We start from the raw sequence: 17,008 nt of genomic DNA, 5'->3' as shown, positions 1-17,008 counted from the left end.
ACGTTCCTTCTAATTCTTGGAACTCCTCTGTAGGTAGGATGGGTGGCATTTTGGCATTTTTTGTATTGTTTAGATGAAAACAGATTCACATTTCTGTTTGGTGCAGTCTACCACTTTTCCTTTTCCACATTGACTCTAGTTTTAATGTCCAAGGAGAGATCAACATCTGGAATCTTTATTTTTCTTTTCTCCTTTTCAAAGAGTTTCCTCTGCTACCAAACAAAAATCCTTAACAAAAACTTTAAATGCTTCTGTTGACAAGTCCTTAAAGGAAAACACTTGGGATTGGAGAAGGCATCTCTTAGGGAATGTTAATAAATTTAAACTTGGAAGAATTCAGATAAGTCTAAGAATTTTTTTGTACTGATGAGTAAGCCTTATTCCTCTGTATTTCAGTAGCAGTCTGCTTATACTTACTTGTTCATTAAGCCAGCTTTGGGTTCAGACATATCAAATAGGCTTAAAGTTCCTACTGTGTGCCAAATAGACAAAAGATTGCTCAAGTCCTAAGAAGGAAATAAAAGACTGCAGGTATAAAGTAAGAGAGGGGGCCGGGTGCAGTGGCTCACACCTGTAATCCTAGCAGTTTGGGAGACTGAGGCGGCAGATCATGAGGTCAGGAGTTCGAGACCAGCCTGGCCAACATGGTGAAACCATGTCTCTACTAAAAACACAAAAAAAGGTTAGCCGGGCATGGTGACGGGTGCCTGTAATCCCAGCTACTTGGGAGGCTGAGGCAGGAGAATCGCTTGAACCTGGGAGGCGGAGAGGTTGCCGTGAGCCGAGATCATGCCATTGCACTCCAGCCTAGGTGGCAAGAGCAAGACTCTGTCTCAAAAAAAAAAAAAAAAAAAAGTAAAAGAGAGGGGACCTTTGATAGGGTAATCAGAAAAGGGAAGGCCTGAAGGAAGAGAATGGGCCAGCCTTAAAAAGAGTTACTACATAAGGTATTACAAATAGTAAAGCCAGATAGTTATTAATAGAACTTGGTGCACTTAATGGGAAGGAAGATGAGGAAAATGTGGAGTCCCATGTTGGGCAGTAAAAGGTGGGACTGCACAAAACTGTGTGGTAAGAAATTTGACTTTACCCAGAGGTGGAAAGCCATTGAAAGTTTTTCAAGTACAATGCAATTATTTCTCTTCAAATAATTGATAAGGAGTTGTGGACTATAGGCTGGAAGCAAGAATTGAACGCATTTTAGTCCATATAAAATGTAATGGTTGCATTTTAGATAGAAATAGACACATTTAAGAGAGATTTGGGCCTCAAACCAATAGAACTTTTTGATGGATTAGAAATGGAGTTGGAGCTGGGGGATGGTGGTAGAGAATAAAGCCAAGTTTCTGGATTGAGCAGTTAGGTGGTATGTGGTACTTACTCACTAAGGTTGGGAATACTAATAAAGAGCTGTTTTGAACATGTATTTGGGATCCTTATTGAATTCAAGTGAAAAGACTGAGAAGAGAGTTAACCTCTGTGAGTTTATAATCCAGAGAGGAGAGTCTAGACATAGAAATTTGGGATTTCTCAGTTTATATCAGGTGAAGTATTGAGACTGAAAAAGATGCAGCATAGACAGACAACTGGTCCCAGGACTTAACTCCCAAGAGAAGAGAATTTAGGGCAGAACTATTGTTCACTGATGAACCCAAACACTTAGAACAATACCTGCTTGGCACATGGTAGGCTCTTGATTTATTAAATGAATGGATGCACTGAAAACCCTTGATCTTTAAAGGTTGACGGTGGAGTGGCCTTGGGCTAGGAGTAAAATCCAAGAAAATGGTATTATGGACGCCAAGGCTCCAAATGTCTCAAGGAGAAGTGACTTCCTTGAAATATGTATTAAAGATGTGTTAATATGTATAAAAAATGGATAGTGGGCTACGTAGTCTGGAAGACGAAAATAATACACTTTTTTCTTTTTTCTTGTTTTTTTCTGAGTCTTTTTTTTACAGTCAACTTATCTTTGGGTCTAAAGGTACATTTCACAGTTCTGAAATCCAAAATGACCTGAAAATTGAAAAAAATTTTGGTAACTCATTTGGAATCAAAATCTTAACCTGAATCAATGTGAGGCTATTTATGATCTTTATTCCGCTGTGAATACTGTAAATATTCACACTTTTTTGCTGCAGAAATATTTATGTTTGATTATGTCATGCCCCCCAAACTCTAGGCTATTACGTAATATATGGCAGGTGTACCATATCTCTACAAAATCTGAAAAAGTGTAAAATTGGAAACATACCTAATTTCAAGGAATATGGATAAGAGATTGTGGACCTTAGTAGACACTTCCATTCTGTTGGCTTCTTGAAGAGTGAGCAATTTGTAAAAGTTTGCAGATAAATAATTCTTTACAGTAATTTCTTTGCATTGACAAAGTTTGTTGTGTTCAAGGAACCACCTTGAGCTGATTTTTCTGGATATTTATTTTATTGGTAAAGTATTTTTATGTAAAGGTTGAGTATCCTTTATCTGAATTCTTGGGACCAGAAGTATTTCAGATTTGGTGACGTTTTACAATATTTGTAATTATTTACCAGTTAGCATCCCTAATTCGAAAATAAAAACTTTGACATGCTGCAGTTAACATTTGCTTGACCATTAAGTTGGTGCTCAAAAAAATTCAGATTTTGGAACGTTTTGGATTTCAGATTTTCAGATTAGGGATAATCAAGCTGTATTTTGACGAAAATCAGTAACGTTTAAAATGCCCAAATTATTAATACATTACTGACCATGTAAATGATGAATAAAAATTGTAGGGTCTTAAAACTTCTTAGCTTTTTTATGCTTTATGCAAAAGTGGTCCGGGCACAGTGGCTCATGTCTGTAATTCCAGCACTTTGGGAGGCCGAGGCGGGCAGATCACCTGAGGTCAAGAGTTCGAGACAAGCCTGGCAAATATGGAGAAACCCCGTCTCTACTAAAAATACAAAAATTAGCCAGATGTGGTCGGGGGCCCTTGTAATCCCAGTTACTTGGGAGGCTGAGGCAGAGAATCGCTTGAACCCCAGAAGCGGAGGTGGCAGTGAGCCAAGATCGTGTCACTGCACTCCAGCCTGGGCAACAAGAGCGAAACTCCATCTCAAAAAGAAAAAAAAAATGGATGCCTGCAAAGTAGCCATCTAGAGAATTGTGAGATACAGAATTAGTGGGAAAAAGTTGGAGATGGTTATTTTATAACCCCTTTGTATTTTAGAAGAATTCTTTTTTTTTTTTTTTTTTTTTTTTTTGGATACAGAGTCTCTCTGTCACCCAGGCTGGAGTGCAGTGGCACAATCTCAGCTCCAGGGTTCAAGTGATTCTCCTGCCTCAGCCTCCTGAGTAGCTGAGACTACAGGCACACGCCACCACACCCGGCTAATTTTTTGTATTTTTAGTAGAGACGGGGTTTCACACTGTTGGTCAGCATGGTCTTGGTCTCTTGACCTCGTGATCTGCCCGCCTCAGCCTCCCAAAGTGCTGGGATTACAGGCGTGAATCACCGCTCCCAGCCAGAAGAATTCTTGGTTAACCAAATAATTATCTGTAGCTTGGCTGCCCTGTATACATGTATCATTTAAGTTCTTTGTGTGTTCTTTGTGGGACTGGGGTCCCTAAATTTCAACAGAGAAACTTGTTGAAAGCTATGCATATTCGTATACAATTTGAGGACCCTATTAGTAAAAAGTAAATTACTCTGATATATTAGGTACATAGTTTCTTGTGTTGGTTTTCTTTAAATTAACCAAGATCCGAAGCCTTTATTTAAAATATTTATATTTCATATTATGTCTTGTTTTTTTTCAGCCTTCACCCTGCCATTTCTAGTGAATCTATAAGTGCCCTTGGCATTCCGTGTTACTACTTAAGAACATTAGCTGTGAGCTGCCTTGCCGGAGTTTGAATCTAGCTCCTTCACTTGCTAGCTATGTGACATAGGCAGTATTACCTGACTTGTCTGTTTCTCATCGTTCTTTACTATTATACAATAGGAATAATGTAATAATACCCACATCATAAGTTTATTGGTAAGATTAAAAGATATGTGAAGTTCTTAGAATAGTACCTTCTCGTAAACTCAACAAGTGTTAATTACTGTTTTTTGTTTTTTTTTTTCCCAAATACACTTGCTCAGAAATTGCTACTGTAGTCTCCAGTTACTGGGGCCTGGGGCTTTTCACTGGATTTTCAGTGTGCGCATAACTAGAGTATTTGATGTTATGACGTAGTAGATGTTAGAGACATTTGATTTGGGTAATTCTTACGCAGAGGCAGATAGATGGAAGTTAGTGTTTAGTTTGTGTCTTTTCTATTTTAGGTGATATTGGAAATTATTATGGACAGGGTCATCCCATGAAACCTCATAGAATCTGCATTTCTAGTGAAAACTAGAATTTATTTATTTTTACTTTAATGATTAATTTCTTTAGTAGCGATAACTAAGAAATGCTTTCCCTTGTATTAACTTAATTACATGATGCTTTATAACACTAGTGGGTTTTCCATATCTAAGAATTGATGAGACCAGGCTGCTTTCAAGGAATTGTATGTGCCTTATATTGTCACCATGTAAGGTAGAGCTTTATGGTAGATTCTTTCTTAATAGGTAGTTTATTTTCTGCATTCATTGCCTCTTAATTATAATTGCAGAGGAATGTTGCAAAGGGCCATGGCTCTGCTTTGCTAAAGTCTATATTGTTTCTTAGCCTTGTTGGCACTTGCGTTTGAAAAGGTGGCTTTCCCTTTAAAAGACCTTGTGTATATGAATTGTTTTGAGAAGAGAGCTGTGTTGAAAATGAAGTTAGGTAAAATTAGAGGTATGATACCAAGAAAAGCAAATATTTGTGTTGTTAGAAGCATGGATTTTGTAAAAGCTGATTGCTTATCCTGGACTGTTATCAAATATGTAGAAGAGAGGACAAAAAAGTTTTGGGGTTGTTTCCATTAAACAAACAAAAGGTGTATTTAGGGAGGACTTTGAAAGATTTAGCGGATAAATCGCATTCTTTATCCTAGCTTTTATTGTAATATATAAGTCTATGTTGAAATGATAGACTCCAAACCATTAAAATAGCTTGACTCTCCTGACCCTGTGGGGTATTAGTTCCAAGACCTCCACAGATCGCAAAATTCATGGGTGTTTAAGTTCCTTAAATGAACTGGTATAGTATTTGCATATAACCTATGCATATCCTCCCTTATACTTTAAATCATCTCTAGATTACTCATAATACCTAATACAATGCAAATGCAGTGTAAATAGTTGTTACACTGTATTTAGGGGAAGATGATAAGGAAAAAAAGTCTATACATGTTGCACACCACCATCGATTTTTTAAAAATATTTTCAGTCCTCGGTTGAGTCCACAGATACAGAGGGTTGACTTTATATATTTAAGAGACTTCTTGTTATTTACTATTATAAGAAACACTGGAGCTTTACCTAGACGTATTAATTTTATTGAAATTTAGTTGATGAAAATCTGTGATTTTGGTGTTATTTTCTCTTTTTTAAATCTTATGCATGAGTTTAAAGACATTGTGATATAAGATGCCATTTAACAAGAATTGTAACTTTAACAAGGAATTATATATTTAACAAGGAATTAAAACTTTTTAGTCATGAAGAATGAGACAGTATTTTTATCACCTTGCAAAATGTCATGCTGTGTCTTAGTGGAGCAAAACCTCATTTAGGACCTAAATTTCAGTTACCAAAACTTCCCTGATGGGCCTTAATATGGACACAGTATGTTTTAACATTTAAAACGCCATTGGCGTTTTATGAGATTTCTGAAATGCCAGCAATTCATCCAAGAAGCAGTTATTTGCTGAAAACATTTTAAATCATACCAGTAAAACTCAGAGAACTTACCATAAGCATCTGAATTTGCCAGAGAATACTGAAAGCAGGCATCACTTCAAGGAACAGAAATTTTAAAAACTGGGGGTAACTAAAAATCAGAAAAGCTTGCTTTCCTTAATCTACAGATAAATGTATGTAATAATGGAGTCTTCAGCTGGTAAAAGTGTGCATAGCATCTTGGTCGTCTGATACAGTTTGAAAGTTGCAAAATCTAAGTCACTAAGGTTTTAAATACATTTTGTTAAGTAGTAAATGCCTTCTAATGATAGATATACATAAATTCAAATAATTCATGGAGAGTCTCTTGTCTGTATTTAGTTTGTGTCTTTTCTATTTTAGGTGATATTGGAAATTATTATTATGGACAGGGTCATCCCATGAAGCCTCATAGAATCCGCATGACCCATAACTTGTTGTTAAATTATGGCTTATACAGAAAAATGGAAATATATGTGAGTATTCCTTTTGATACATATTCAGCACTGATTTTTTTTTTTTTTTTAGCTACTGTGAAACTTTGTCTATTACTCCCCTTTTGAGGGCATTTAGCAGATGAAAAGATCTGGAAGAAAACAAACTTCTTTTTTTGTTTTATTCTTAGGAGATGAATAAGAATGAGCGCTATAGCCTCTTTTTTCCTCTTCCTTTAACCATTTAAAAAAGTTCTCCCTACCTTAGGCTTTCATGTTTCTAGAGAACAACTCCATATAGCATATTAACTATTTTTATTACAATCATTGGTAACCTGCCTATGCTGCTGAAAAAACTCTTTTTGTTTTATTCTTTTTTTTTTTTTTTTTGAGACGGAGTCTCGCTCTGTCCCCTAGGCTGGAGTGCAGTGGCCGGATCTCAGCTCACTGCAAGCTCCGCCTCCCGGGTTCACGCCATTCTCCTGCCTCAGCCTCCCGAGTAGTTGGGACTACAGGCGCCCGCCACCACGCCCGGCTAGTTTTCTGTATTTTTTAGTAGAGACGGGGTTTCACCGTGTTAGCCAGGATGGTCTCGATCTCCTGACCTCGTGATCCACCCGTCTCGGCCTCCCAAAGTGCTGGGATTACAGGCTTGAGCCACCGCGCCCGGCCCCCTGTTTTATTCTTAAGAGATGTATAAGAATGGGAACTATAGCTTTTTTTTTCCCATCTTCCTTTAAGCATTTAAAAAAGTTACCCCTACCCTAGACTTTCATGTTTCTGGAGAACAACTCAGTATAGCAACAACTCAGTGTGGCATATTAACTATTTTTTTTTTTTTTCCAATAATTGTTAATCTGACTGTGCTGCTGAAAAGAGTTGACCTGCAGCTGTTACAAAATAATTACACATAAAATTAATCCCACATATATTTACAGGGCATATAATACATATAGAATACTGTGTTAGTGGCCAAGCATAGTACAAATAACACAAGTGCAACAGCTGCCTTAATGTTTTTGTAGATAAAGATGAGGGTATGTGTAAACAAATACAGACACAACAATTAGCTATTTGGGGAGAAAATAAATATTTAAAGCAATTAATGTTAGGCAGTATATGTGAATATGTGAATTTTCAGTTACATGTAGACATTTAGAGAAGAGGGGAAGTTAGAATAAGATTCAGTCTGGAAGTCTTGTGAAAGAATTGTGTCATAGGTGAAATTGAGCTCTTCAGAACAAAGAAGATTAGGATAGAAGAAAGGATGAGAGGTCATGAACAAAGATTTAGAATTGACACTCTCGTTTAGTGAGTGATTTCATTGATGAAATCATTGTATGTTTTATCATGGAAAAGGAGAGAAAGTAGAGTTTATGAACATATGGATTTGACTTTTTACTCAACCTATTTCCACTAAAATAAGGAGTGATTAAATCATAGTTGATATGCCTGTGTAATGCTTTTAAAGGAGTTTGAATTAGTTTTGAAATTGATTACTGTTTTCTAAAACACATGTATAAGTTTGGGTTGGTTTTGGAATTTATATATTTTGTTCCGGTAGACTTAGTTCTTTTGAGGAGACTATTAGGAGAATTTGTATATTTGTTTGATAATACTGATATAACCAGTTGTAATTCCACAGTTCTGACATTTATTTCTCTTCACAGAGGCCCCATAAAGCCACTGCTGAAGAAATGACAAAATATCACAGTGATGAGTATATCAAATTTCTGCGGTCAATAAGACCAGATAATATGTCTGAGTATAGTAAGCAGATGCAGAGATGTACGTTTCTAAGTAAAAAGTATTTTCACATTGATAAATGTAAATTAGTATTTTTAGGAGCTTCAAATGATCCAAATCTGAATATTTTTCCTGTTGGTCTAATATGTTACAATTACTTGCTACTTTGAAAAGTCATTGTAACGCTACTAAAGCTACTTAAGAAAAAAAACAAACCTATGTGAAGCTTACTGGTTCATGAAACTGCTGTTTGGATATTGTTCTACTCCTAGTTTGCTCCCCTGATAACTTTGGGTAAATACATATTGGTAGGGAGACCTCACTCCCTTGCTCCCTTGCTTCAAAAAACAAAAACAAGATTACACTTTGATTAGCCTTAGCTTGACATATACCTCTTGTCTTCTCTTTGTGTACTTCAGTTAACCTGGACTATAATACACATCTCTTTTTCTGTGTTGAGATGTTAGTGAAGCTTTTGATTCTACATAATATTCTGTTGTACAGGTTAAAAATATTTTATTTTGAGAGATTGGTAACAAATTGGCTTGAAGGTAGAATGCAAAAGTCAGCTTAAAATTATTGGAACAGTATCTTAAAGCTTGATACTGAAGATCATTCTCATTAGTGTTTGTATTGATTGACTTCAGTGATGATTATAATACTAAATTAGTGTAGGTACTAGACATCTCATATTTACAACCTCATATACATTTCTACCGTATCTTGTTTGATTTGTTATAATGCTACAATATAATTAGAACAGATAGTATTTAATTATTATTTTTTTTCAATGAAGTTTCCAACTTAGATGCAAAAGAGGCATGGGTAGCCCTTGGGCAAACAGCGTAACAGGATTGATATAAAACCTGCATAATAATGACTTATATTAAGCTTATGATCCTGGCTGGGTGTGGTGGCTCACGCCTGTAATCCCAGCACTTTGGGAGGCCGAGGTGAGTGGATTACCTGAGGTCAGGAGTTCGAAACCAGGCTGGCCAACATGGCGAAACCCTGTCTCTACTAAAAAAAGTACAAAAAAATTAGCTGGGTGTGGTGGCGTGCACCTGTAATCCTGCTACTCAGAAGGCTGAGATAGGAGAATTGCTTGAACCCCGGAGGTGGGGGTTGCAATGAGCCGAGCTCACGAGCTCACGCTATTGCAGCCTGGGCAACAGAGTGAGACTCTGTATCCAAAAAAAAAAAAAAAATTATGATCTATCTGAGCAGTAAGAAACTAAAATGTATTTCTTATAGTGCTTGTGACTTAAGGATGTACAAAGATATTAATATATAAAACAAGGACCCTTATTCTTGAAGAGGTTACAATTCAAGGGCATAGGGAAAGAGTAAGAAAGGGTTATATATGTCTGCCATATCCCCTTCATTCTGTCAATACTGAGGAACTAAATGTGTGATGTTGTGTCATTTATCTGTATATGTTTTTTCCTTGTTGTCTTTAATATCCTTCTGTATTTTGGCTCCCATGAACCTGGTTAATTCTTACAAGCTTTCAAGATCAAGATTAGCCACGGAAATAGGCAACCAGCTGTTACATCTTTTTGGTTTAGTAACTTCCTGACATGCATTTCAAAGTTACAGATATTAATACGTATTTAAGGAGTTTTAAAGAAAGTAAATCATACAGCAATTGAAGTTACTTTTAGAATGTTAACTTACTGTAATATTAAGGGAAAAGGTCTAGAAAATTTAAGCCTGTGTTTTAATTAAATGAGAACTGTTGTGCATAGACAACTATTGAGTTCTTGTTAATAGACCAGAAATATTCCACAGATACTCCTGATAAGATTTGATGATGATCTTTCACAGATAACACTGTAATTACCTTGGATAAAACAATAAATATATTTTAAAGTTGTAAACTTTATATTACACTGTGAAGTGTATGTTTGATGATTGCATCAAGCAAAAAAAGTATTCGTAGGAAATAGTTTTTGTAAGAAAAGGCTTTCATTAATTTGCAGAGTGTGTTGAAATTAATGAAATCCATCTTCCACAGTTAATGTTGGAGAAGATTGTCCAGTGTTTGATGGACTCTTTGAGTTTTGTCAACTCTCAACTGGTGGTTCAGTTGGTAAGTGCTAATACAATCAGATTTAAAAGTTGTTCTAAATTTGGTGTGTATCTTCCAGGTTATTTGTGTAAAGCAGGAGTTTTAATGATTGTGAATTTTGATAACAAAAGGAAATCAGTATGTTTATAGTACAGTACAATTTGCTTTCAAACCTCTGTTTTGTTATTGTGACTTAAATACTTTTGTAACTTACATTTTTCACTTACAGACTTCTTTCATCCCCCTTGTCTTCTAGCTATCATTGTTAGTACCACCATCTACATAAACCATTATTTAATCTCAGGGCGCAGCTCTGGGAGAATGTTTTTCTAAGGAGAAACTCCTATTTGTGTCATAGATGATTTCTGTTAAGTTTTATGATTTTAAGCTCTTTCTTATGCATGGCATACACTTGTAGGGTTTTCGTCTCGTTGTACTAATTTTTTATGTTAAATATTTAAAAAGTCTACCTTGTTTCTACTTCTTAGCTGGAGCCGTGAAGTTAAACCGACAACAGACTGATATGGCTGTTAATTGGGCTGGAGGATTACATCATGCTAAGAAATCAGAAGCATCAGGATTCTGTTATGTTAATGATATTGTGCTTGCCATCCTTGAATTACTAAAGTATGTTAATTTATATTGGTACTTTTTTCAGTGATAAAATGTTTTCATTAAAACACAATAAAAGTCTGTGGCTTAAAAAAAATCAGGTAAGCCATAGGTTGAAATAGTTAATGGTGAATTTTCTGGGAATTCATTACAAAACAATGAAGAAATGCAGGAAGTTTGCCCAAATCTTCAATTATTAAGAGTTAGTGTGTGGCCAGGCACTATGGCCGAGGCCTGTAATCCCTACACTTTGGGAGGCTGAGGTGGGTGGATCTTTTGAGCCCAGGAGTTTGAGACCAGGCTGGGCAACATGGCAAAACCCCATCTCTGCCAAGAAAAAAATTAGCCAGATGTGGTGGCATGCATCTGTAGTCCCAACTACCCAGGAGGTTGAGGTGGGAGTATCTGAGCCCAGGAAGTAGAGTCTGCAGGAAGCCATGTTCCTGCCACTACACTCTAGCCTGGGCAACAGTGTGAGATCCTACCTTAAAAAAAGAATTAGAAGTGTATAAAAGGCCGGGTGCCCGTGGCTCACGCCTGTAATCCCAACACTTTGGGAGGCCAAGGTGGGTGGATCATGAGGTCAGGAGTTCAAGACCAGCCTGACCAGCATGGTGAAACCCCATCCTACTAAAAACACAAAAATTAGCTGGGCATGGTGGCACGTGCCTGTAATCCCAGCTACTCAGGAGGCTGACGCAGGAGAGTTGCTTGAACCTGGGAGGCAGAGGTTGCAGTGAGCCAAGATCATATCAGTGTACTCCAGCGTGGGCGACAGAGCAAGACTCTGTCTCAAAAAAAAAAAAAAAAAAAGAATTAGAAGTGTATGTAAATGTCAAAACTCCCATTAAATATCCTTTTTTAAAAGTAGTTTGGCAGTTTTCATTTTAGTTAGTTTCAACTAATAAAAAATGACAATGACCTTGGAAGTTTATGTTCTAGTATTTTGTAAATTGTAAATTGAAGACAAAAATTTGAAACCAGTATTTAAGGAAATTTGTTGACCTGTTGAGTTAGTCTAACTGCCTAACTTCCATATGTGAATGAGGCTTTGTTCTCTACTGATGGATATAAAATTATCTCTGAGTTGCTGCAGGAGTTATTTTTCCTTAGCTGTGGCTGCAGTTTGAGAGAGAGAGATCTGTAGAGGTACTTATGAATGTGGACATTTGCAATGTTATTTTTTGCCATCAGTTATGACACATCTTAGCAGATTCTACTTTATATTGTACTGAGCTGTTTTTTGCTTGTAGTTATTCCATGCATGCTATCCATAGAGGCTGATTTTTCAGTCACTGAAAATTGATACTGACTCCTCAAATAAACAGTAATTGAGCAGGATCAGTGTAACATCTTGTCAGCTCATCAGGAGCAAAGGAAAATCATTTGCAATCATTTGCCTTGTGTTTTAATTGACTGTTGATGTTGGTTCCAGTGTCTTCAACTCTTTGAGCAAGTTCTTGCCCACTCAGCTAATAGTTTTAAACAACTTTAATTTCTCTGGACACAATTTTTTGGGGTGGTGTAATCAAACATGATTTAATAAATTGACTTGGTGGACAGCTTTCCTTGCTTATCTAACACATGAGCCACTCAGAAACTTTACCTTGATCACAGCCTCATTTCTGTTTTTTAAATTTTGTGAAGAAATTTTGCTATACTATTATACGCTCTTTATATTCTTATGAGAATAGTCTCATGAGTGCTTAGTCTGGAAATATCAATTTACATTGTATTGTTTTATTTAGCACAGCTATGGCACCATTACATAATAAATACAATGCTTTGCCATCTAATAACAAAATCTCACTTCATTGTACTTCAGAAGGATGACATGAGAAGTCCATTTTCCCTTTATTTTGACATGAGTATACACTGGTAACAAAATGTCATGATATGGTGATTCATGTGGCTCCTAAACTGTGTTTGAGTTACAACTGTGTCATTGTTATCTGTGGTGTTCCAAGCACCAGTTTGAAGTGATGAGAGTACCACATGTAGCCTCTGTCACAGCTAACCAATTCTGAAGTTCAAATGGAGCCATGGGTAATAAACAATTGAGCATGGCCATCTTTCAGTAAAACTTTTTCTATGGACACTGAAATTTGAATTTTTTAATTGTCACATGTCAGAAAATACTCTTGTTTTGGTTTTGTTTTTAAACCATTTAAAAAATATAAAAACTATTCTTAGTTCAAAGCTGAAAAAAGAGGCAATTGGCCAAATTTGGGCCATGGGCTATAGTTAGCCAATCCCTATTTTATAATATTGAAGATTTACTACAGAGGTGTTTTAATTAAAGTAACAATCTTGAGTATGGTATAATCTTCAGTTTTTCATATATTAGAAATATGTGCTATGTTTTTGAAGCATGTAGAATGGAACAAATTTCACAAAGAGTAAATATGTATTTTTTAACCTACGTAGGGCCATAAGTGGGTATTTAAAGGCCTAAGGCTCAAACCTCAGATATTTGAATAGCCTTTTAGGCCGAATTTAAAAGGTGATTAAACATCCTGGAATGCTAGAGCTCAAAAATAGGTTTCCTGAATTTGTGGTGCTTCTTCCCATCTTATAACCTTTAAAGAAAAAAATAAAAACTTATGGATTTGCTTTCAGGTATCATCAGAGAGTCTTATATATTGATATAGATATTCATCATGGTGATGGTGTTGAAGAAGCTTTTTATACAACAGATCGTGTAATGACGGTATCATTCCATAAATATGGGGAATACTTTCCTGGCACAGGAGACTTGAGGGTAAGACTAAATTCTGTCTTAATAAATACTGTGAGACGAACCTAGGAGATCAGTAACCTTATACTTGAAGTAGAATTTTTCCTGAGTTAATAATTTGAAACTTGTATGCAGAATTCAATTACTTCATATGCAGTAACATTTGCTAAAATTCACTGTTGCTAACTAAGCAAAAATTTAGTGAGAACTTAAGGACTGTTTTTTGTTTTTTTTTTTTCTCAGCTGTTTTCTTTGGTTGAATAAATATTTTTGAATATCCACAAAGCACGAAGCCCTTCTCTTGATGTTCAGTTTGAATCTTCAAAACTACCTGATGGTAGCCTATGTTGCTATTGATTATAAGGATCGGTGGAATAAAATAGACTAGGTCTTTTTAGGTTCTTCTGCTCCTCTCTTTTGTGATTGGTCTTGACTTTTAGTAGGTCTAATTTTAATCTTTTTTTTTTCCTTAAACTTCTAAAATTGGTAATGTATTTACGTAGAGAAAGAATAGTGTAGCCCTGCCTGCCTGTTACATTAAGTGTATTTCTATTTTATTTCTGTTATCTTTTTCCATTTGATGCTCTTGTCTTTTATGACTGAAAACCACTGGTCAAATCCTATTTCTGTAAGCTCATTGAAGGTTTTTTGCCTCACCACACTTTTTTTGAACCTAACTACACACATGTTGAAATTTATTCAATAATTTAAACAGCTGTTTTTAGTTCAACCTGGATTATATGGGAGATTTGTCTTATATGGCATTGAACAAAGTTCTAAACTATTTTATTAAGGTTATTTTTCACGTCTATGGTATGTCGTTACAGTTTAGCAACCAGAATTTAAAGAGTTGCCATAAAGTATTCTTAAGCTGTATGGCTTTTCTTTGTTAGACCACAATGTGATCCTTTCTCAGTAAACTCTTTGAGTAAAAGAGTTACCTTAGTAAAACTTTTCCATACTTACAAATGGGTGGGAGGTCAAATGTTTGGTTTGAGTTTAAATTATTTAACTTTTAAAATTGCAGATTTGTAATTTCAGTTCCTTGCCAGTAAACTCCTTCAATTTATCCTTTTCGCCACCTGGTCATACAGACTAGTGGTTCTCAAACAGTGGACCCTAAACTGAGGAGAAAGCAGACCAGCATCACCTGGGAACTTGTTAGAAATACACATTCTTAGGGCCCAGAAACTGGGTGATTTGAGAATCACTGCTGTAAACCGATAGAATATATTTGTCAGCAACCATTACATCCTAGTGGAAGTCAAGCAAAAGTCTTCTTTGTTTTAAGCTTAAAGAATAAGACAGTATCTTTGCAGTATGATCCTAGTTTATCTCAGAAGTGGAAAATGGAAGCCTCATGTAATTTCTGACAGGTGAATGTCACTATGGTCTCTTCTCAGTTATTATTCATAATTCTTACAGTTTGAAGTTTTTGAAAATATTAAGAGAATGCATGTTTTAGAAGGATTTGAGACTGGTTTTCAACATCTCTTTTTCTTAAGATTTTACAGTCGCTGTATTAAATGATGTTTTAAGGATAACATTTGAATATTTTAAGCATGTCCCCATAATTTTGTGAGAGAATTAAAATCAGTCATTACATTATACGTACAGCTGTATTTGGACTTTCTGTGTAACTCACGTGTATCTTTGGATGTTAATTTAATAAACACTCGCTTTTTCTGCCTGCTAATTCATTCTAATGCTGAAAAGAAGGCTACGCTGAGCTTAGCTCATTGTTGAAACTCTGTTTGCTTTAATTCGAGTAGTCAGTGGAAGAAAGAAAGGTGGCGTAGTAGCAGTTGCAGAATGAGACCTGGAAAAGATAAAGCTTAGTCTAACAAGGGCAGCAGCTCTGAGTTGCCAGCTAGTTAGTGGCAGTTAGGATGAGAAGTGCTGACCAACTTTTCTGCATTCTGAAATCTTAGAGTCAAAATATATTTCGTCTGTGTTTTAACTGTGCAGTAGGAGTGTAAGGATTCACTATACTTTGTCTTTTCCATATTTGTATGGCTTATATTTAGTTACTAAATCTTAATAAAAATTTAGACTGCAAGAAAAATTGGGAGAGGAGGTGTGTAATTTTGCTTGCTTTCCCCTCGTTGGATGATGGGTCTCATAACTCTAATATTGAGGGTAAATTTTGCTTTTGTGAAATTGAACTGAAGCTAAGACCATTCCATGAGAAGTTCAGGAAGAACTTGCACAAGTGCTAGTAATCCTAAAAATTCATGGATCTTCAGACATTATAATTTAACACACATAAGAATTAGGCACCCCACACCCCAGCCAGGCACGGTGGCTCGTGCCTGTGATCCCAGCACTTTGGAAGGCTGAGTCAAGTGGATTACCTGAGGTCAGGAGTTCGAGACCAGCCTGACCAATATGGTGAAACCCTGTCTCTACTAAATACAAAAAAGAATTAGGTGGGTGTGGTGGCATGCACCTGTAGTCCCAGCAACTTGGGAAGCTGAGATAGGACAATTGCTTGAACCGAGGAGGCGATCTTGGCTCACTGGAGTGCAGTGAGGCGAGATCACGCCACTGCACTCCAGCCTGGGTGACAGAGCAGGACTCCATCAAAAAAAAAAAAGAAAAAGAGTGGCACGCTCCTAATCCTTTGGTATTGCAGTTAAAATACTAGTTTGTAGTAATATCTGTACTATACAGTATCTTCTAGGAATACATAACACACACACAAATGCATACGCACACATACAAATGCATAACATATACAAATAAGTATATATAATACGTGTATATATCATTTAAGAGTATATGTAGCTGGAACCTTTGTGTCTTTTGAGAGAGATTAATGCCTGGAGTGATACTCATTCAACCAGTAGAAACAAAATTTATTTGAAGTCCAATTAAAGAACAACTCTGATGCTGGGCGCCATGGCTCACACCTGTAATCCCAGCACTTTGGGAGGCCGAGGTGGGCGGATCACCTGAGGTCCAGGAGTTTGAGACCAGCCTGACAAACATGGAAAAACCCTGTCTCTACTAAAAATACAAAATTAGTCGGGCATGGTGGCGCACGCCTGTAATCCCAGCTGTTTGGGAGGCTGAGGCAGGAGAATTGCTTGAACCTGGGAGGCAGAGGTTGCAGTGAGCCAAGATCGTGCCATTGCACCTCTAGCCTGGGCAGCAAGAGCAAAACTCCGTCTCAAAAAAACAAAAAAGAACAAATCTGGTGCTTTAGTTGGTAGCTGTTAAATCTTCGAGAAAGTCTGGGTCGTTCTTTCATCATAAGTAAACTCATACCAACAGATTGTGAACCACAAGAAGGATTCTGCGGATGATTGTCCTGCAGGGCTTTTTGGCTTCATTTATTTTCCACAGGTTTACTCATAAAGTTGCCTTGCCATCTTACATATTCTGCTTATGATGGATTTTCTGGTTTAAGGTAATAATGTAATTTCATTGCCTTTAACTGCTTGTGTTAAATTTCTTTTCTCTCAAAAATAATCACTACAGATTAATTGAAAATGGTTCTTGTGTGCTTTACAATCAGTTTATAAATATTGGAGCATATACTTATTTGTTCTTTATTATTTCCTTTCTCA

At 36.4% G+C, this 17,008-nt stretch overlaps 1 protein-coding gene across 1 annotated transcript in view; it reads left to right on the top strand.

Moving 5' to 3' along the window:
- Positions 1 to 17,008, top strand: part of LOC105499715 (histone deacetylase 2) — a 31,149-nt gene that overhangs the window by 4,894 nt on the left and 9,247 nt on the right. Inside the window, exons 2-6 of the mRNA XM_011772495.3 lie at positions 6,200 to 6,312; positions 7,941 to 8,058; positions 10,034 to 10,108; positions 10,576 to 10,714; positions 13,319 to 13,460. Of these exons, the coding sequence (XP_011770797.1) occupies positions 6,200 to 6,312; positions 7,941 to 8,058; positions 10,034 to 10,108; positions 10,576 to 10,714; positions 13,319 to 13,460 (587 nt within the window). The remainder of the gene's footprint in view (positions 1 to 6,199; positions 6,313 to 7,940; positions 8,059 to 10,033; positions 10,109 to 10,575; positions 10,715 to 13,318; positions 13,461 to 17,008) is intronic.

This window comes from Macaca nemestrina, chromosome 5, assembly GCF_043159975.1.
Source record: "Macaca nemestrina isolate mMacNem1 chromosome 5, mMacNem.hap1, whole genome shotgun sequence".
NCBI classification, from domain to species: Eukaryota; Metazoa; Chordata; class Mammalia; order Primates; family Cercopithecidae; genus Macaca; species Macaca nemestrina.
The sequence above is the reverse complement of the archived record's forward strand: the minus strand, read 5'-3'. Positions and strand labels throughout refer to the sequence as shown.